Source organism: Panthera leo, chromosome C1 (assembly GCF_018350215.1).
Source record: "Panthera leo isolate Ple1 chromosome C1, P.leo_Ple1_pat1.1, whole genome shotgun sequence".
NCBI classification, from domain to species: Eukaryota; Metazoa; Chordata; class Mammalia; order Carnivora; family Felidae; genus Panthera; species Panthera leo.
The window spans coordinates 154158901-154180672 of record NC_056686.1 but is presented as its reverse complement, the minus strand read 5'-3'; the positions used below and the strand labels follow the sequence as shown (position 1 = coordinate 154180672).

The window sequence follows — 21772 nt, the reverse complement described above, 5'->3', positions numbered from 1 at the left end:
ATGCGGGGCTTGAACTCGCAAGCCGTGAGATCATGACCTGGGCCAAAGTTGGACATTTAACCGACTGAGCCACCCAGGGACCCCCAATGATTTATCTTCTAAGCAAAAATCATATTTATTATATTACATATTAAATACTAATTGAATGATGATTTAATTTATTTATTTACTTACACAGGTTTCATTGGTCAGTTTAACAGCAAATGCCTTGGGTTATTCAGAACTTGGTGCCATCAAATCTCTCAGGACACTAAGAGCTCTGAGACCTCTAAGAGCCTTATCACGATTTGAAGGGATGAGGGTAAGGAAAAATGAAGGAACCTGAAGTATTACATGTAGTCAAAATTAAATTAAACTACATTAAATCAAATTTTATAAAAGGAAAACCCATGCATGCAAAAGGAATGGCAAATCCTTGCAAAAGTGCTACTTTATCATTTAATCTGTTGCATATTTACTTCTGGGTGATATGCAAGAGAATTTAGGCCTCCCTTGAAATGATACAATATCATTTATCTGCTGTGCTTATTAAAATGACTTTATTTCCTAATCCATTTTGGGAGTTTCCTTACAAACCTATATACAAAAAAAGCAGCTGAACTATTAAAGTTCTAGGGTGTAATGATATGATAATAATCAACTGAAGTGAATTCTATATTACGTGCTTCTCATTTGTGATGAACTAAATTGTACTTAACAAGTTTTATTGAAAATAATTGAATCACACATGTGCCTACGTATGAATAAAGGAAAAAAATTTTTAAATGTCAATTTTGTCTGTATAATGCCAAAGTTTGCATTATTTGAATATAGTCAAGGGTAGATACTAAATATTGGCTGAATTTTAAACTTTTAAAAAATTTATGTTTAATATGGCCTCAATTTATAAATGCATTAATAATTTTAATTTATATAAATAGTAATAGTAGCTTAAAGATTATATGTAAATCCACACAATTTTTCAAAACTAAAACATTTATAACATAATGGACAGAAAATATCATTTTGATTCATTACTATAGATGATTCATAAATTAAGCATAACTCAAATTTCACTTGAGTCACACAAAATGTTATACTACTCCTTTTAAGGAAGGAGTTCAATTCAACCATTCCCAATGATTCATAACAGGTTAAAAATGTTGCCATTATTGACATACTATTTTCCATACCTTTTTAAAATTCATGAAGCATTGATGTATAAGATGCATAACATAAAAAAAAAATAGTTCCTTCTTTAAAAAAATCAAATAGTCTTTTACCAAAACAAAGCTACTGAATTAAGTGTGATTCAAAAAAAAAAAAAAAAAAAAAATTGCTTTTTTTTTTTTTCTGCCTAAGGTTTAGTTGTTTATGGAAACTAAGCTTTACTGAAGACTTCCATCTACATTTTCTAGGTTTGTTGATGGCCTTCTGTGTTCTTTTAAAATAGAATTTATTGTAAATGTCACCTTTTAAGAACGTGAGACTTGTCTTTAATTTCCCTAACATATATAAAAAGTTTTTTTTCCTCATTAGAAACAATTTAACACAATATAATGCAGTCTTATTTTATTTCTCACAGAGATCTTCACATATTTACTAAAATGTAAAAGGAAATTCTCCCCAGGGTATGTAAACATTAAGTTTATTTTCCACTTAAAATGTCACTTTCTTTTGTTTCAGACTGGCAGTTTCAGTTCTTGAGAAAAGTATTATTTTTATACATTCTAATTGAAATCATATTGCCTGAATCAAAGTAATATCTTTTGAAAGTCTTCCGAAATCTGAACTATGATAAGTATTTGAAGCTGTTATAAACATTCCAAATTTAACCTTTTTAAAATGTATTAAATCCATGATCAAATGGCCAGATGTTCCCATGTTGAACACTTTATTTCCACTAGCAATGTTGGTCCTGTGAGTCTATGTTTGATTTTTACAGAAATAACCTTATCTCTAATTATTGATCAATAATGCTTTTTATATTATAAGGAGAGGTTGACTTTTGCAACTGAGAATTTTAAAAACACAAACTTCTTATTGATGCTGATAGGAGATGAACTCAGCATTTAAATTATAGGATTTATGAATGTAATTCCTTGCCTCGTAATGACAGAATATACACAACCCTAAAATGGTTGATCATTTCAACACGTGTTTGGCATTGTAGAGACAAAATAACCCGATTATTAATTCTATTTTTGTGCTTCTGATGCTTGGATTTTTTTACTTTGTAAAAATGTAAATATGGATAATGGTGAAGATGGAGATAATAATGATGATTATATTTGGGAAGTGATATTTCCCAGTGTGAATACATTCAGAAACTCTCATTTTATTCTTTTCCTTAGCAGCATAAAACCACAATAGCTGTGTCAGAGTATAAATCAAGCACTCATTTTATTTCTGTTGATTTGTCACTTTTTCAAGCATGTGCTTTTATGCAACATTACCAAACAAAGCATGTTGTATAGTGCTTGATAAGAAGTTAGAAAGGAATAAATTATCATCACGTTGCACTTTATGTTTTGCATGCTTTATGCACATTTCTGGCTGACAGCTTTTAAACATTTATTGTATTTCAAATTTCCAGTCCAAATTTTTCAACTTGTAAAATTGAACTGAGTGAATTGATGTCATGAATATCTAGAGTAAAATAAAATTTGTACTTAAATTTGTAATTTTAATTTCCTAATCTAAGAAATCTTAGATACCTTCTTTTTCAAAAGAACTCAAGTCTTGATTAATAGGGAAACAGACAGAGACCATATCATATACAAAAAGTAACACCAAATGTTCTGTCATATCAGATTTCTAACTAATAACAAACTATATATTTCTATTTTATATAGGATAATCTTGCTCCAACTTGGATGGGGTGGAGCGCTGGTTCCTCCCCTCAGCCCTTTATTATGGGTACTGTATTACCCCTTTTGCTACCTTTCATCCTTTCACTGTGACTTTGTGTAGTGGGATGAGGGAGGGATTGGGAATGGTACTCTCACCACAATAGGGAAAAGTACACTATATTCGAATCCCCTATTTTCAATTGCCTTAAGTTTTCTTTTGAGAAAAATACCTTTGTGAATTTACCCTGTGTGGATTTGAACACCAACGGTTCATATCTTTACTAAGTTTCACTGAATATGATTTAGTTATGTGTATATGGAGTTATTCATTTATGGGGAGATTATCTGATTGGTGAGGGTGGGGGACCTGGTTTAGAATGAATGCGTGGAAATTTTAACTTGTCAATTGATGGTGCTGTTTGAGACATAAAACCCTTGCCATTTTTTACATTGATTCTGGGTCCTGAAAACTGCCATCCAGATGCCAGCAGGCAATTCCCTGCCTTGTTGATATGTATGAGCAGATGCTAGGGTTCAATATTCCAGCTTTCATAAGACTGGTGTTGATTGTGTGACCATTTCCGTTTTTATTAAATGAAAGTTTAGGGGAGTTATTTTCAAAATGTAATGAGGCAAAATATATTAAGAGTTGAGTAAGCACATGTGAGTTGTGTTATAAATGGAAAAAAAGTTAATATAAAAAAATCCGCTTATTCGAACTATACAGACTACAATACCCACCTAGAAACAAAACAGAAATGTCTTATCACATGTATTAAATAGAATTTAATGTATAAACCCAGTTCTTAGAGTAAGTCACTCCCAAATAACTTTTTAGGATCTTAGAAGATAACATGATGAAAACATAAATAAAAATAAATCTATAGTTTGTTTATTCTTAAAGTTTAAAAATAATGTACAAGAAGAAGAGTTTCTATTTTGAGAGAGATCAAGTTGGAGTTTTTGTTTAGATAATTGAAGTATCGCATCTCTCAAAGACAATTATCTTAATTAAACCCCACAACACAAATGTAGTCATTAGCTTTTTAAAAGATTCCATTACTCTTCTTTATACTTAAAGATGTGATTTTACCTCGCCTGCTTTTGATTTTTATTCATGTAGTTTTTGTATTTAGACTAGAGAAGCATTAGAATCCATGAGTAGTATTATTTGAAGCTCAGAGATAATTTGTTCAGACAAGACATTTCTACATGTATCAAAATTCCTAACATTAATTTGCATACTTAATTGTCAATCCTTCATTTTGTGTTGATTTAATAAAAATGCAGATAATGAACTAGATATGGAAAGAGTCTTTATAAGATTGGATTGTGCTAAAATAGAGAAATTCTATTGGTGTCTTCCAAAGCATCTGTGAGAAGAAGCAACCTCTAGTATTAAGATAGTTCCTTCCTTAGACATCTTCTTTTCTGCATCCTGAAATCTCTATCTGTTCTTCCCAATTTATTCAGGCCATCTTTTCCCAGTACCCTCACCTCATGGGAACCAATTGCTGCAGATCCCTAGAGCCTGAAAAGAATTAATACACCTCCTTCTGTGCTGAACCAAGGAATGGCTTAGGGGTCCTGGGAAAAGGCAATCCTTTCTCTGAACTTTATTGCTTAATTTAATGAAATTTTAGATATGATGGACCTTTGTACAGTAAATTGCCCAATACTGTGCCAAATATTTTCCAATATTTAATGTTTTTATCTTCATAAAAATAAACCTTTCCTCTGGACCAAACGTATGCCAACATTGCAGACCATATCCTGAAAGACACTGCTTCAGAGTCCTTGCTTGCTCTTTCGTGTGATCATGAATTACATGGAGTTCATTTTAACGCAAAACAAATCCCCTGTTGCAAAGTAAACCTCTCAGACTTATTGGCTAACCTACAACTTTTTGTTGTGTCAGGTTCTTTAGTCTCATCTCATAATCAAAACTAACATTAAAGATTATGTTTTCCTCAATAAATGCTAAGTTAATCTTTACTCCTCTCATTCATTCAATCAACCTTTTTTTTTTCCCTATACCCAAAGCACTCTGTTTCCTATATTCAAAGCATTCAAGGCCTTGGAGAAGTATAATATATTTTTGCATCTTAAATTAGAAAAAGGAAAGCCTCTCATCTATCAAGATCACAGGAATGCAAGTAACTCTAATCCAGAGCAATCTGGAAACCAGATAAATGGGAGCAACTCCAAGGTGAATCAGTGAGGTAGAATGGAAAGAGAAAGCACTAGGTGCCACTTCTAGTCTACTTTCTGATCGTAATCTTTTAGCCTCATTTTCTCATTGCCAACAGAAAACACCATACTAAATTATTTCTATGGTCCTGGCCAGCACTGGAATTCTGATTCTTAAATTCAAAAGAGGAAATGTTGATCTTTATTTTGGAGGCTAATGTGGAGGGTGAACTGGGGCTCCGTGAAAGAAGTGCTACATGAACCAGACCTTGTAGAAGAAAGAATGTTCCAGAAAGGGGGATACTTAGCAAGGGATTCCAAAGGCATCTCAGGTGTCTGGTATTGTATTAGTTGGGTTGGGATGAAGGGTAGGTGGCTAGGGAAGTTTAAACTGGAAATGTAGATTATGGAGTAATTTGAATACCAAGGTAAGGAAAATATTTGATCATCAGTGGGAATCCATTAAATAATTTTCAAGTGAGACTCAGGGATAATGAATTCATCTTACGTGGATCAAAGGAAGGAGAAAGTTAGAAGACTTTGACAAGAGGGCCAGTATGACTTAATGGAGGCCAGAGCTAGGATGGATGGTGAAAAGAAGTAACAGAGATGAGAAAAGTTTTAAAGGAAGAAGTGTGAGACCTGCAGACTGACATGAAAAGAAATTCAGGAAGTAAGTAGAGGTCACCAGTATTCTGCCATGCTCTAAATTGGCTATTGTAGGTAAAAACGTGCATTTAAGTGTGTACTCTATGAATATACAATAAAAATAAGGGTTGTTTTTTTTTTAAATCTGGATGGTAGGCAAAATATTCAGAAAAGGAGGGAAATAAGTAACTTGCTTTCAGCTATTAAATTTTGAATACAAGAGAAATCTAAGTGTATCCACATATTTAAAATGAAGTATAAAAGAAGGATTTATTCAATCAACTGTATTACTGCAGACAGGCAAATGAGATATGGTAAGGTGCCATGTTTCAGTTTGGTAGGCTGCATAGGCTATATCACCTGGATCTGCCTGGATAATTTAACCAACTTAAATGTTTATGCTCATTTCCTTACCTTTGCCAATAGTGGTTTTACTGTTTCCTTCGGCCCACTTATCACACTGTTTTGAACCCCAGACGGCCTAGAGTTCTTTGCAAACTTTAAACACGGCTCAGAAGCATAAGGAATTGGCTCATGTATTTGTTTTTTCAGACAGGCAATCAAAAAACATTGTTCTAAAAATACACTGGCATCAAATGGCAGATGGAAGATATTTTGATGCCTGTTGTTTACATTGGATCAGATTGACAATAATAATAGAAGTCCATAGGCAGAATTAACTTAGCTATCAGTCGTTCAAGTCTGAGGCATCTTCTGTCACTTATGAGCATTTTAGGGCCTGTCTTTATCTTCCCTCTTAGTGACTCATAATATAGCTCCAATGGGCACTGTGGAGGAGGGAGCAAGGACAGCCATCCCTACAGTGTTGCCAAATACGAAAACTCAGATCTTTTAATCTGTGATCCAAAAATTAAGATAAGAGGGAAAAAAACATGCTCCCATAGAAAAAGAGTAGGTCATTATTTAGCTCAGAATTGTATGTTAATCACTTCACAGTTGGGCACTATGTATGGCACCCCTCCTTTTCTTATTTTCCTAAGAAACCAATTTCTATTATGTTTCATTTAAAATAAGTTTATTGAATTAAACTCAGTAAATGAAACAACTGACATGACTGGAGCTTGAAATAAACGATGTGATGATCTAATGAAATACATAATGCTAAATTGTCTTGCTTCTTATGCAAAAATTATTATTAGTCATAGCAATGCATGAATAATTAAGGACAAAACTATATTAGGCATTTAATAATATTTTTATATTTATACATCTGAATTTTTAATTTTTTTAAATATATTGGTCAAATTGACTTGTGTCCAAATATTTTAATTTCATTATTTAATATATAACCTTTTTTAAAATTAGTTTATCGTCTGTATTAGGATTTCCTGCCTCTCTTTTTTCTAATAAACAACAAATATTCTCAATTCATCTGGCAGCAAATTCCTCTGATTTTGCCTTTCCTTCATCCTTTTGGTACTTTCCCCTCTCTTTGTTAAACTTTCTTTTTCTTTGTTATATTATCTATATTTGTTTCCCTAAATGTATTGCTTAAGAAAGAATGGATTTCATTTTAAGATTTTTTTACTTTGCTTTTAAGTGTCATAGAATAGTCTCAATAGTAAAAAAAATTTTTTTTAAAGAAATACTAAAGATTACTAGGAGAATGTCTTTTAATTTTTAACCAACAAGAATTCTGACTTTTCTTTTTTTCCATTTGTGTATTAGGTGGTTGTGAATGCCCTTTTAGGAGCAATTCCATCCATCATGAATGTGCTTCTGGTTTGTCTTATATTCTGGCTAATTTTCAGCATCATGGGCGTAAATTTGTTTGCTGGCAAATTCTACCACTGTATTAACACCACAACTGGTGACATGTTTGAGATCTCCGAAGTGAATAATCATTCTGATTGCCTAAAACTAATAGAAAGAAATGAGACTGCCCGATGGAAAAATGTGAAAGTAAACTTTGATAATGTAGGATTTGGGTATCTCTCTTTGCTTCAAGTTGTAAGTGAACACTCTTTTCTCTGAAATTTGTTTATTGTTTGGAATAATAAAGTGATAACATACATCTAAGTTACTAAGAAGAGACTTTAGCTATTAAGAAGGAAGTTTATAACACACTTTTTTTTTTCTAATTTTGATTTGTTAGCACAAGTGTGTTAGCCCAGGTGGGTGGCAACTTCAGCCCATGCAAGCAGTGCAGACATAGTTGATAGAGGCCAGGCAATTCAGTTCTTTCCAAAGGTTTTTTTCTCTTCCTGCCTATATTGCTCTCTTCCCATATAAACAAGTTGATGAATAAATCAATACGTTTGCTTTATTTTTTTCTATTGCAATTAGAAAGCATTTTCCACTGATGGATCACCCTCCCCAAACATACATACTTAACACACCTGATTGGATTATAAGTAATTGGTGGCAATTAACTGCTACTGAGTTGTATGATTTGGCTTGAAGACCAGGGAATGATATTTGAGGTTTTAGGGTTGGATCCTCACAGTGAAATACAAATAATACAGAGTAGTGCCTGAACCCAGAAATGAAATATAAGCAGCTATGGCCTCACTTCAAATGACGTTTCAGAACAATTACCTAAGTCTACTATACATAATAATAGTATCCTTATTGTACTTACTACTTTAAATACGTAAGTATCTGAATATTAATGTTTTTTACTACCGGGTCTCCTAAGCCTGATTTGCACAAAAGAAAAACCGTTTGCAATTTATAAAAACACAAAAGATGGTGGCCCTATAAACATCTGCATTTGATGCTGCTTTTGGCAGCAGCTGCATCATGACAAAGCAGTGGATAAAAACAGAATCCAGATTGTTTAAAAAACATAGTAAGATATTGCTCTATTTTGGCCACTGCAAAGTCAGCCTAAGGAAAAAAAAACAGGCTGTAAAAGTTCTTTCATTGTTTCTCTACAGAGGCTTTAGCACAGAAATCTATTTCTCTTCACCAGGATCATGTTTTCAATTGCTCAACCAAGAGACTAACCAAGCAAACAAACCTGCATGGGTCAAAAACCCTTTTACCTCTCTTTCAGAGGTGTCTGTACTATGATTCCTTTATAAGTTCTTCCCACCTTCTTGTTGGAAATTCTTATTTCTCTTCTGGATGTTTCTGACTTACTCTGAATGTTTATGCAATTAAAATAGGGATTTAAAAAAATCTGGAAGTATGATTTCTTTAAATATTGTAGTGGACACATGGTGACATTTTCTTGAGAATTTATCCTAACCCTTAATTAATAACCACACTTGTAAATATCACCTAAGTGTATCATTTCCTCCATAAAATTGAGAAAAGAAAAAAAATTTTGAAGCAGGTCCTTGAAATGATAAATAATTCTGAAAATGTAGGGTAAAGATCTTGCACGCAGCCATTAGATAAATTCTGCCACTAAAGAAACTCTAAAGTACTACTTTATAGTTGGCTTTGTACAGAATCACCTCTGTTGATGAGTAACTCATTGAAATGGTTCTATGAATCACTTTTTCTGTTCCTGTACCTAGTGGGTAATGGACTTGTTCCGTCATTGACCTCAGCCACTGACATTCAGTATTTCCCCCTCTGATAGATAGCTTCTATTTTGTAGCTAAGAATCATTACTTTCTTTCCACTGCCATCACACAAACCCTTCCTTGGCTTTCTTCCCATGACATCCACCATTTCACAAGTGTTAGTGTTATGAAAACGAAGATGTGTTGGGATACAGATGCTGAAAGCTTTCTAGACTTGTTCAGTAGCTAAAAACAATCCTCTCAGACTCTCAGGGCTTAAAATTTATGTCCCGGGACAAATAACAAGTTACTATAAGCTACTAGACTTGGGATCCATCTTGAATCTGAGAATGCCAAGTATCTACTGTATTATTTTCTTTTACCCATATTAACTCACTTTCATTAAAACTACAGGGAAAAAGGTAGACTATAGGATGATTTCTGGGTGCTATTCTTCAAAATTCTTAAAAGAATAGTTGCAACTCTGACTTTATACATGTCCGTATGATCCTCAGAGTGTTATGATCAAGAGAAATGTTAAACTTTCACTTTCATCACCTTGCAGTAGATCTAAATGTAATGATTGATTTGTAGATCTAAATTGTAATTGTTTTGCTGCTACAGATATCTCCAAGTGTGTTGGCATTTGTAAAGCTTTCTAAAAGTATTCCACCAAATTTCTGTAACACTTTAAATTTGCATTATTCCATTAACTTTAAGGAGTAGAGAAGTATTTGTGAGTTAGTTATCAAGCAGGAGGATATATCAAATAATGATTTTTGTTTGTTGTGTGTTTTAGAAATGAAAAGCCTTACTAAGATATTGTATTGGTCCAAAATCTATGTAAAACTTGTTTTGAACTGTCTTTCACATTGTTCCTTTTAAAAAATACATAAGTAAGAATATTTATTAAACATTAGGTCTGAATTATTCCAAAGTAAAGCATGCATGTCCTTTTTAATAGGCCACATTTAAGGGATGGATGGATATAATGTATGCAGCAGTTGATTCCAGAAATGTAAGTATTCCTTATCTCCTGCCTTTTTGTAACATTGGTTAGGTTCTAAAATTAATTCAACAGGGCATAGCAGCAAAATGGAATGATTCTATGATGATTGTTTTAAAAAAGGAAAAATTGGCTCAAATTAATATTCAAATATAGCAGTGTTTATCAGAAAGATCTTACTAAAATAAATGAAAACAAATTATTTTGAAAGGTAAATGAATACATTCATATGTTTAATAACTGACAAATATCCCTGTATTAAATATTTTTCTATTTTGCTTTCTTTTTATCTACTAATTATATAATCAGCATATGGGAGCAAATGTGAAAAAATATATGATCAGTATCGGTAGTTGAAATGTATAGTTACTCTTCATAAGTAGTAGACAGTGTGAAAAGTTATGAATGTTGTCCAGGCAGCCTTAGATTTCTAGAACAATCCCTTTTAAATTCGTTCTTGTATATGATTTCAGCATCTATAAATTTACTGAAGCCTTTACCAATGATGTTATCACTTCTATGGTTAACATTTCCTTTAAGTTTATATCACCAAAGTAAAGACCTACTTTATTTGGTTTCTCCTACAATAGTCTCTTTCAGGCTTTAAGAAGAGAACTGAAATCCATGCTTATTCCAACTCTGCTCTTCAAAACTTTGTAAAATTTAGTCTGGTCTGTCAGTCCTCATCTATCCATTCTGAAGTCCAATCTATTGTTTGGAAGTCCAATCTATTGTTTAGTCTATTATCATAAAGTTTAACTTCTCTCTGTGTAATCTGTAAACTGACCTGGTACGGCTCACTTAACTTTCTTAATGTGCACTTCCATAAGTGGCTTTAGTTTCATGTTGAGTGCTTTCCTGATATCCACCAGAGTTGTGTCATTTCATTTGTTACTTACAATTATGTTTTGGGTATTTGGTGGGTTTTAACTGTGTTATCTTTAGAAGGACATGAATTTATTAGAGAACTATCTATTGTGACTCATTTACCCTTTACTACGTAATATGTGGTAGCTCAATGATAATTTACTGGAAGTTAAATCTAAAGACTGAATCATCAACTGAGGATTCATAAGACGGGTGTCCAGTTGTGTCTACTAAAATATGTCCTAAAAAATTCAAGGACTATTATAATGATAAAGGTATGATGCTGAACTTCTAAATGAATAACTCAGTTCTTGTTTACCAAATAAATTCATGCATACACAAATAGTTGTGTCTAAGCATAGTCTATACATATATACTAGAATAAAATTTTTCATTAATAATTTTTAAATTATTAAAACTCAGTACCTAAAAATCTTTTACCAAATTTAGCACTCTACTATCCAAATAGCAAGATACTAGTTGTATTTATAGTTATAAAAAATAGATTCTAAAGTGTCATAATCACTATATTTTTTACATGAAAACATCTCTAAAGGCTAATTTCAGAGACTTTTTTTAGAGGCAGCTGACTCAGAGGGAAAAAGAAAAGTACTGCTAAGTATTACTAGGCATTTTCTTTTCTATTCTCGTGAAAATGCACTGACTTATAGCATCAAAATGTATTGTGACATTTTACAAACTATTCTCCTTTGGTAGGTGGAACTCCAGCCTAAGTATGAGGACAGTCTATACATGTATCTTTACTTTGTTATTTTCATCATCTTTGGGTCCTTCTTCACCTTGAATCTGTTTATTGGTGTCATCATAGATAATTTCAACCAGCAAAAAAAGAAGATAAGTATTTCTAATATTTTCTCTTTCACTAAGATAGCAAAATTATTTGAAGCATTCTCTCCACTAAATGAGTACTTTGATTCAGAAGCCAAATGGGCATATACATTAAAATCTATTTTTCATCCGTTCCTTCTACCATCTACTGCCCATTTCCTTCAGGGTATAGAAAGCCAAGAATGACTGGGTTCCATTCCTGTACATAGATTCACAAAACCTCTCTCTCTCTCTCTCTCTCTCTCTCTCTCTCTTTTTTTTTTTTTTTTTTTTTTTTTTTAGCCAGGGGCCACATTTTCAGTCCTTTCGAAGAGAATAATTAGAAAAAAAAACTAGAAAAGAAGACAGCATATGCCCCTTTTCCAAAGTCAACTCATTGTTTTATCCCTGTAATTCCCCTACTTAAAATATTCTTTCCAGTGAAAACCCTTAGAATGTTTGCAATAAATTAGGCAAAAGGTTTGCATAAGCATCTCCTAGTGTTTCTTTTCACATTTTTTCCTTCATTGGATCTTTTTATAATTTCTATTTCCTTCTCCTTGATATTTAATTATAAAATATTAGTCCCAGTGTTGAATTGAACAGCTCTTTATCTTATTATCATTTATAAAGCCCATTTTATCATCCTGATTATATATGCACATTATAGAAAGTATGAAAAGTAAAGAAATACCATTACTTGGGAGTAATCACTATTCACACTTTATGTTTTTCTGTTCACACTTTTCAAACATATTCTTGTTATCAAAATTATTTTATCTATAGTTATAAATTCTCTTTTTGAGTTAACATAAGTATTTTGCCATTTTGTTAAGTCTTTGTACGTAGATTATCATAATTTACTTAACTATTTCCCCAAAAATGGATGATTTATGTTGTTTCTAATCTTTAATGATTTAAAGAGTACCTAGTCAAAAGTCTTTGTGCCAAAAAATAAAAAATAAAAATTAGTATTTAATTATTTTCTTAAGACAAATTTCCAAAGTATTTTGCTTCCTCCAAACAATATGCTCGCTCACAGTCTCAATAATAGTGTATGGATGTGCTCAGGTCACTGCTGCTTCACTGGCATCAAACATTCTGTTTTTAATACTTGACATTTGATAAATGAAAATTGCTTTTAATTTTAATTTTTATGTCTATTATTACTAGTAGATTTGAACATGTTTTCGGTGCTTTTTGTCATTTATATTTCTTCCTTGTTGATCATTCCTTCATCTTATTTGTTCAGTATATTTTGTTATTGTATTAGTGCTTCCATTGTATGAGATGTTTTCACTATAGAAAATTCCTGTCCCCACCCCTTTTTATTATTAATATATTCTATGATCAATGTCAGGTCTTTATATCACTTATTAGCCTGGGTTGCAATCCTCCTGGCCTGTCACATCCTTGCCATACTAATGATCTCTGATTCCTAACACTTCTACCAACTTGGCCAGTTTCCTTTTTATCCTTTTGTTCCAATTCTTGGCTGAGTGAAGGTGGATTATAATAACTTTAACCCATCCTACAATATACATACTCTAATGCATTGCTGCACTGGAATAAGAAAATGATTGTCTTTAAGTTCTGAAAAGCAGTCTGTCTAGCATTAGAAACTTATTATTTCATGTTTCAGCAAATCGCATTTTACCACTCACTTATTATATGGTGTTGGGTAAAATACTTAGCCTCTCAGTTGCTTGCTTTCATTCTGCCATAAAATAATACTGAAAGTAATAAAGTCAATGTTGGATTACTGTGAGAATTAAATAATACTGTAGCACCTAAAAAATGCAATTTGTATTTTTCAAATGTAAAATTCTAGGCTTAATTATTTTATCCGTTTCCTTTTTTAACCATCCTTTTCCTGTTTTAAGTTTAACATTGAAAAATTATGTGCAAAGGGGCACAGTTTTCACCAGTTTTTATTTTTCTTTTCTATACTTTGGAGGTCAAGATATCTTTATGACAGAAGAACAGAAGAAATACTATAATGCAATGAAAAAATTGGGATCAAAAAAGCCACAAAAGCCTATACCTCGACCAGGAGTAAGAAATACCAAATGATACGGGAAAAAAATAAACAAAGACAAAAAATTGCATGTGTTTTCTTACAGAAGAGATAGTAGCTAACATTTCCAGCGGCAAAGATTTCTTCCATTTTTAGAATATCATTAACTCATACCTTTTATGGTAATGGTAAAAATTACTTAAAAAAAAAAAAAAAAGAGAGACCAGAAAGAAAAAGAAGAAGCAGAAAAATGCATCCTTGTTTTCAGGGGACTTCTAATTACACAACTAGAATCCAACCTAAATGGCGAAGGCACATAAATAATGTGTTATGCGCAAGAAAAAGCTGTTCAGAACTCAAAAGTAGTTGCTGAGTCATCTTAAGAAGAGGGATAAAATTTGGATGGGATTAAAAAGCATGCAATTTTCTGCTAGGTTAACAAAGTGATGAAGTGCTGAGTGAAATAACATCTTACTTCCCTTGTATTGTCCGTTAGATGTACTGAGTGGAGAAAAAAAGAATTCTAGTATCTGCTGTTCGTATAGATGGCTATATAGTTAGAAGTTACTAATGTCTTCAGCCATCAGGGGCAATAAATACAATTCATGATGATAACTAACAATCCTCATGCTTCCATGATAAACCAACCAAACAACTCCTGTGAAATGGAGAAGCCTTATCCTACACTGTATTGATTTTTGTGATGATGATTTGTGAAGTTAAAATAATTCCTGAGGCACATTAGGGAACAAAATACTAGTGAACATTCATACTGTGCCATCCAACAGTTGCCTTCTTGAAAATGATGAGAAATACATACTGTTCTCTACTAAACCTTAACCCTGGAAGTAGAAATGGGTCAACTATGTGTAGAAAAAATGTAAGATAGAAGATATCCTCAGAATTCCTCAGCAGCCTAAGGAAATGAGCCTGACAATGGCCTGCAGTGACTAACAGTGGCAGAAATGAGGGGCAGAATGACAGATCAGTAATGGGGACATTAATTTTTGACATCAAAGTATAAAGAAGGTCATTATGGTCTGATTATTCCTGTGTAGGGTCAGCATTCTATGTCTGACAGTCAACAAAGACTTTTGGTGGAAGAACATCAATATCACCATTCATAGGTTTTAAATGCATAATGTTATAGATGTGTCCTGGAAATCCCAAGTTCTCTTTAGCAATTCTTTGAGAATAAGACAAATGGAATGTTGCTAGATACTATATTTTGAGATGCCTGCATGGTCCAACTGATCATAGGATATTCTAGTAAAATAAAATTAGGCAGGTTTCTCTATTTCTCATAATCTTAATATGTTAATATACATTTGTGCCTCTGGGTGAAGAGTATAGTATGCAATGTTTCTTATCAGAGGTACCCTTTTGACAGGGATCATTATTCTGTGGAATACCCATTGGTAAATAGAAGTTTAGGTTATTAAATTTTTAAAATTAATGTGTTACAAGCCATCTTTTACACCATTCAGAGTCAGTGGTTACTATGTATAATATTAGAAAGTTAACCAATGCAGAAAGTACTTAGGCAGATGCTAATATGTACAGGAAAACTCCTCGGTTGCTAAAAAGCTTTCCTGTTTCCCTACAGAACAAATTTCAAGGAATGGTCTTTGACTTTGTAACTAGACAAGTCTTTGACATCAGCATCATGATTCTTATCTGTCTCAACATGGTCACAATGATGGTAGAAACAGATGACCAGAGTGAATATGTGACAAACATTCTGTCACGCATCAACCTGGTGTTCATTGTGCTGTTCACTGGAGAGTGTGTGCTGAAGCTCATCTCCCTCCGCCATTATTATTTTACCATAGGCTGGAATATTTTTGATTTTGTGGTTGTCATTCTCTCCATTGTAGGTAAGAAGTATTTAACATTTCTTCAATTCTGTTCAATAAAAGTAAAAGTTGTAACATTTGCTTTACATTAGAGGTCATCCCACCACTCAGAAATCACTACTCTGAAATTTTCTATGTTTCATCCAGGTGTGCTTGTTTTTCTTACAAAATGAGGCTCCTGCTATATGTACAATATTGTATCCTATGTTCACCGTTGTAGATTAGGTATATTATTTGTGGATCTAGTATATTCCCATTAATTTGAACTAGGAATGTGCTATTAACTAAGATCAAAAATGTTTTTTGACATGTTTAGATTAAATAGCCTATATAATATCTAGATGATTCTGTTGAGAAGAGAACTAAAAATTTAGTCTGGTCCTAAGGAAAGACACTGCATTGGAGATATAGACACAGAGTCATCAGCATGTAGACAGGAGTGGAAGCTGGTGTGAAGATAAAGAAAGGCATAGAGTGAAAAAAAAATAAAGATAAGAACAGAATGTTAGCAAATACAGATGGAAGTTTCTTTAAGGGTATCAGGTAGAGATTTTCTAGATAACCTTGAAATGGAGTTATACTAATGATGCACAAGGGGATGCGAGGTGGTATGGGACATCATTTTATCATTATATACTTAAAAGTCTGGAATGTACAACACATCACATCAGTAGCAGCTCATCTCATTAAAGATACAACTCTAGCTCCAGGGAAGTGGAGAAGTGTATCTGTGGGCCTAAAGTATTCATTCTTTCCTAAACCAGATAATATGATTGGGTCAACATTTTACCATTCAATATGGGGCACCTCTGATGGGTAGATTTTCATGCCATTACCTCCTCTTAAGGAGTTGGTTTTATATCCAGCTCGTATATTGCAGGTATCCTTTGATTTCTACAGTAACCTATGATGCAATCAGTTGTGGATAGGGTACTAAGGTTATATTCACCTCTCTCTATCTCACTCTCTCTTTATCATCCTTTTTCTCTCCCTCTCTCACACACCACACACACTTAGACTAATACTTTTCTAGAATGAGACAGTGTAACTTGAAAGACCTTGGTTTTCTGAACCAATCAGGAAATTAGTTCAATTGTTACTTCATTATCTAAAAAGCAAATAGAGAAAAAATCTTAAAAGAAGTGTCTGAGAGACCAACGTTAGACGCAGGAGACCAGAAAGGGCACCAGCTTGGATCCTTTTAGAAATGTAGCAGCACATATATATAATATGTAAAAATATTATAGTGGAAGCTCAGGCAAGTACCAAGTTCATGGAGAAATGAAAATAGTATTAAAAATGGTAGTTACTTTCAGATGGGTAAGGACTGAATAGGCAATTTCAGAAAAAAAAATAATTGTATTCATATAAATATGTACTTATATCCTTGGCCACTGCTGTTCAGACAGACTTGGTAATTTTTAACTTATTTTTTATATATTTAGTCTTGAGATTTTATGTAAGCTAAAGATAGTCTTTAGACATCCCTCAAAGACAAAAGTACCGTAAAATTATTTCTGAACATTGTCTTAACTTGGACTGCCATAACAACTTACCACACACTGAGTGGCTTAACCAACAGAAATTTATTTTCTCATAGTTCTAGAGGATAGAAGTCCAAGAACAAGCTGCCAGCGTAGTGGGTTTCTGGTGAGGGCTCTCTTCCTGGCTGGTGGATGACTGCCTTCTTGTATGTCCTCATACGGCAGAGAGAGAGGAGATAGTTCTCTAGTGTTTCTTCTTACAAGGGTACTAATCCTATCATGAGAGCCCCACCCTATGACCTCATCTAAACGTAATTATCCCCTCCAAACTTTCTCCAAATACTATGCATTGGAGAGTTAGAGTTTTAAAACGTGAATGGGGGGTAGTGAGGAGGAAGGACACAATTGAGTCTATAACAAATATTGAGTTGAATTTAATACTGAATGTCAAAATTAAAGTTCATTAATAATATTATATACAGTTACATGTATATTATATGTATGTCAAATTTAAGATTATGCAACTGAATTTCAGGATTCTGAACTTGACCTTAGAGCCTTAACAAAATTTTGATTATTATCTTAGTGGATAACTTCAATGGTTGGTATTCTCACTTTTTATCCACAGGCATGTTTCTGGCCGAGCTGATAGAAAAATACTTCGTGTCCCCTACCCTGTTCCGAGTGATCCGTCTCGCCAGGATTGGTCGAATCTTGCGTCTGATCAAAGGGGCGAAGGGGATCCGCACGCTGCTCTTTGCTCTGATGATGTCCCTTCCCGCCTTGTTTAACATCGGCCTCCTGCTCTTCCTGGTCATGTTCATCTACGCCATCTTTGGAATGTCCAACTTTGCCTATGTTAAGAGGGAAGTTGGAATTGATGACATGTTCAACTTTGAGACCTTTGGCAACAGCATGATCTGCCTGTTCCAAATTACCACCTCTGCTGGCTGGGATGGATTGCTAGCACCTATTCTCAACAGTAAACCACCTGACTGTGATCCTAATAAAGTTAACCCTGGAAGCTCTGTTAAGGGAGACTGTGGGAACCCATCTGTTGGGATTTTCTTTTTTGTCAGTTACATCATCATATCATTTCTAGTTGTGGTGAACATGTACATCGCTGTCATCCTGGAGAACTTCAGTGTCGCTACTGAGGAAAGTGCAGAGCCCCTGAGTGAGGATGACTTTGAGATGTTCTATGAGGTTTGGGAGAAGTTTGATCCTGATGCCACCCAGTTCATGGAATTTGAAAAACTATCTCAGTTTGCAGCTGCTCTTGAACCCCCTCTCAATTTGCCACAACCGAACAAACTCCAGCTCATTGCCATGGACCTGCCCATGGTCAGTGGGGACCGGATCCACTGTCTTGACATCTTATTTGCTTTTACAAAGCGGGTTCTGGGAGAGAGTGGAGAGATGGATGCCCTTCGAATACAGATGGAGGAGCGATTCATGGCTTCTAATCCATCAAAAGTCTCTTATCAGCCAATAACTACGACTTTAAAAAGGAAACAAGAGGAGGTGTCTGCTGTAATTATTCAGCGTGCTTACAGGCGCCACCTTTTAAAGCGAACTGTAAAACAAGCTTCATTTACCTATAATAAAAATAAAATCAAAGGTGGGGTTAACCTTCTTGTAAAAGAAGACATGATAATTGACAGAATAAATGAAAACTCTATTACAGAGAAAACTGATCTGACCATGTCCACAGCAGCTTGTCCACCTTCCTACGATCGGGTAACAAAGCCAATCGTGGAAAAACATGAGCAAGAAGGCAAAGATGAAAAAGCCAAAGGGAAGTAAATGAAAATAAATAAGAATAATTGGGTGACAATTGTTTACAGCCTGTGAAGGTGATGTATTTTTGTCAACAGGACTCCTTTAGGAGGTCAATGCCAAACTGACTGTTTTTACACAAATCTACTTAAGGTCAGTGCCTACTATAAGACAGTGACCCCTTGTCAGAAAACTGTGACTCTGTGTAAAGGGGAGACGACCTTGACAGGAGGTTACTGCTCTCACTACCAGCTGACACTGCTGAAGACAAGAGACAAAATGGCTACTCAGACTGTAGGGACCAGTTCAAAGGGGTGCAAACCTATAATTTGGGGGTTGTTTAACATGAAACACTTTAGTGTAGTAATTGTATCCACTCTTTGCATTTCAACTGCCACATTTGTCACATTTTTACAAAATCTGTTAGGGGATTCATCTTTTTTTTAATCCATATGTTGTTTATTATATGTGACTATTTTTGTAAATGGGGTTTCTGTTGTGAAATAGACAAAGGGTCTCTTCAACAGGTATGCCACCGGGGGTTATCACAATCACACGGCCTCCCATCTGCACAAAGGTGTGGTTTGCATGAGGGCATGCTGCACTTAGAGATCATGCATGAAAAAAAAAAGTCACAAGGAAAACCATGAGTTCTTAAATTCCATCCATCTTCCTGGGAGGGGTAATTGGGTGATAACTGGAGGTGCTTTGTTGATCTTGTTTCATCAAATCCAGCCACCAGACCAAGTGGATCATTTTGGGCGGGGGGAGGGGGTAGGCCATTAAATCTTAGCAGGTGCAAACTTCATTCAAATGTCTGGAGCCATAAATGTTGTGTTTCTGTTTATCGTATTAAAAAAAAAAAAACTGAAAAATGAGCATTGCTTCTCCCCGAAGACTGAATTGACCAAAAGAACCCTTTATAAATTTCTGCTTAATCCTGCACTTCGTTTAGCCATCTTCAGCTCAGCAGGTTGACAACTGTATATGTTAATGAAATGCTATTTATTATGTAAATAGTCATTTTACCCTGTGGTGCACGTTTGGGCAAACAAATAATGACCTAAGCACAGTATTTATTGCATCAAATATGTACCACAAGAAATGTAGAGTGCAAGCTTTACACAGGTAATATAATGTATTCTGTACCATTATAGATAGTTTGGATGCTATCAATGCATGTTTATATTACCATGCTGCTGTATCTGGTTTCTCCCACTGCTCAGAATCTCATTTATGAGAAACCATATGTCAGTGGTAAAGTCAAGGAAATTGTTCAACAGATCTCATTTCTTTAAGTCATTAAGCAATAGTTTGCAGCACTTTAACAGCTCTTTGGTTATTTTTAAATTTTAAGTGGATAACATATGATGTATAGCCAGACTGTACAGACATGTTTAAAAAACAAACACACACTGCTTAACCTGTTAAAAATGTGTTTAGAATTTTATAAGCAAATATAAATACTGTAAAAAGTCATTTTATTTTATTTTTCAGCATTATGTACATAAATATGAAGAGGAAATTATCTTCGGGTTGATATCACAATCACTTTTCTTACTTTCTGTCCATAGTACTTTTTCATGGAAGACATTTGCTAAACAAGAAATGAAAACAAGACTGGGTAGTTGTAGACTTCTGCTTTTTTATTAAATTTGCTAATTTTAGATTATTTCATAATTTTAAGGGGCAAAATAGGTTCACAAGCCACGTCCAAATTATGCTCTGCAATTGGAAAAGGGTATAACATTTTAGTTATATTTTTGGTAGTGCCTGCACAAACTGATTGAAGGTAGTGCTTATTTTTCATTTTTGTCCTTTTTTTTTCTAATTTCTGTTTATGTTTTCATTTCTTTGGAGTCATCCTGCTCTAGATTGCTCTAAATATAATGCAGGTTTCACATATTTTTTTCCACAAGAACAGAGAGTAGTGAACTTATATAGTCAATTACATCAGGATATTTTGTGTTTCTTACAGAAGCAAACCATAGGCTCCTCTTTTTCTTAAAATTACTTAGATAAACTGTATTCGTGAACTGCATGCTGGAAAATGCTACTATTACCCTAAATGATGCTAACCAACATTAAAAATGTGCAAAACTAATAAAGGTTACATTTTTTATTTTATTGTTTGCCTAGTTACTTTTTGTTAACAGCATTTTATAAGAAAATGAAGATATTTTATTCTACAAATTGGGGGAGAAAGGGAAAGACACAAACACATAGTCTACCTGAGCTGACAGAAACCCTGGGGTAGAAATGGGACTGGGAGGAATGACCTCCCAAGGGCTACAAGCAGTAGGAAGTGACTTCTGCTAGAAGGAACTCATGTCAGAGCATAAGCTGGTAGCTTTCACTGGAAAAAAAGTATGGAGCCAGAGCCATGGTAGATGGCCTCTTGAGATACGAAAAGAAGCCCTCAAATCTGTATTTAAAAAATTAAAAGTTGCTATGTGTGAGTAGGATATTTTGTTTGCTCCTCTAGAACCACTCTCCAGGCTTCTCCTCTTGCTCTGTGGAAGGGTGATTTTCTACATTGCTCTCTTACCCTTTGGCTCCCAACTGGTGTGGCTAATGGAAAGTCCCAGCAGGAAAGTACCATCAAGGAAAGCACCAGTGGGAGAGAGCTAACTTGGGTATTTATTCCCCAGTTCCTTCTTTGCTGAGTTGCTCTGGGTTGGCAGTGGTGCATTTATCAACATAAAGTTATACTTTTGGTCAGACAATCCCATCCTACAACAAAAGCTACTTGGGGTTCTGGTCTTCACTCCCCTACTTGTTCTCTTAGAC

General features: G+C 34.1%; 1 protein-coding gene across 7 annotated transcripts in view; it reads left to right on the top strand.

The window, feature by feature from the left end:
- Positions 1-21109, top strand: part of LOC122226195 (sodium channel protein type 1 subunit alpha) — an 82992-nt gene extending 61883 nt beyond the window's left edge. For all 7 annotated transcript variants that reach the window (XM_042949014.1, XM_042949012.1, XM_042949015.1 and 4 more), the window contains exons 20-26: positions 179-301; positions 7359-7640; positions 10110-10163; positions 11736-11873; positions 13797-13901; positions 15470-15740; positions 17832-21109. In XM_042949014.1, the coding sequence (XP_042804948.1) occupies positions 179-301; positions 7359-7640; positions 10110-10163; positions 11736-11873; positions 13797-13901; positions 15470-15740; positions 17832-19009 (2151 nt within the window). In that variant the 3' untranslated portion in view covers positions 19010-21109. The remainder of the gene's footprint in view (positions 1-178; positions 302-7358; positions 7641-10109; positions 10164-11735; positions 11874-13796; positions 13902-15469; positions 15741-17831) is intronic.
- Positions 21110-21772: the final 663 nt, after the last annotated feature.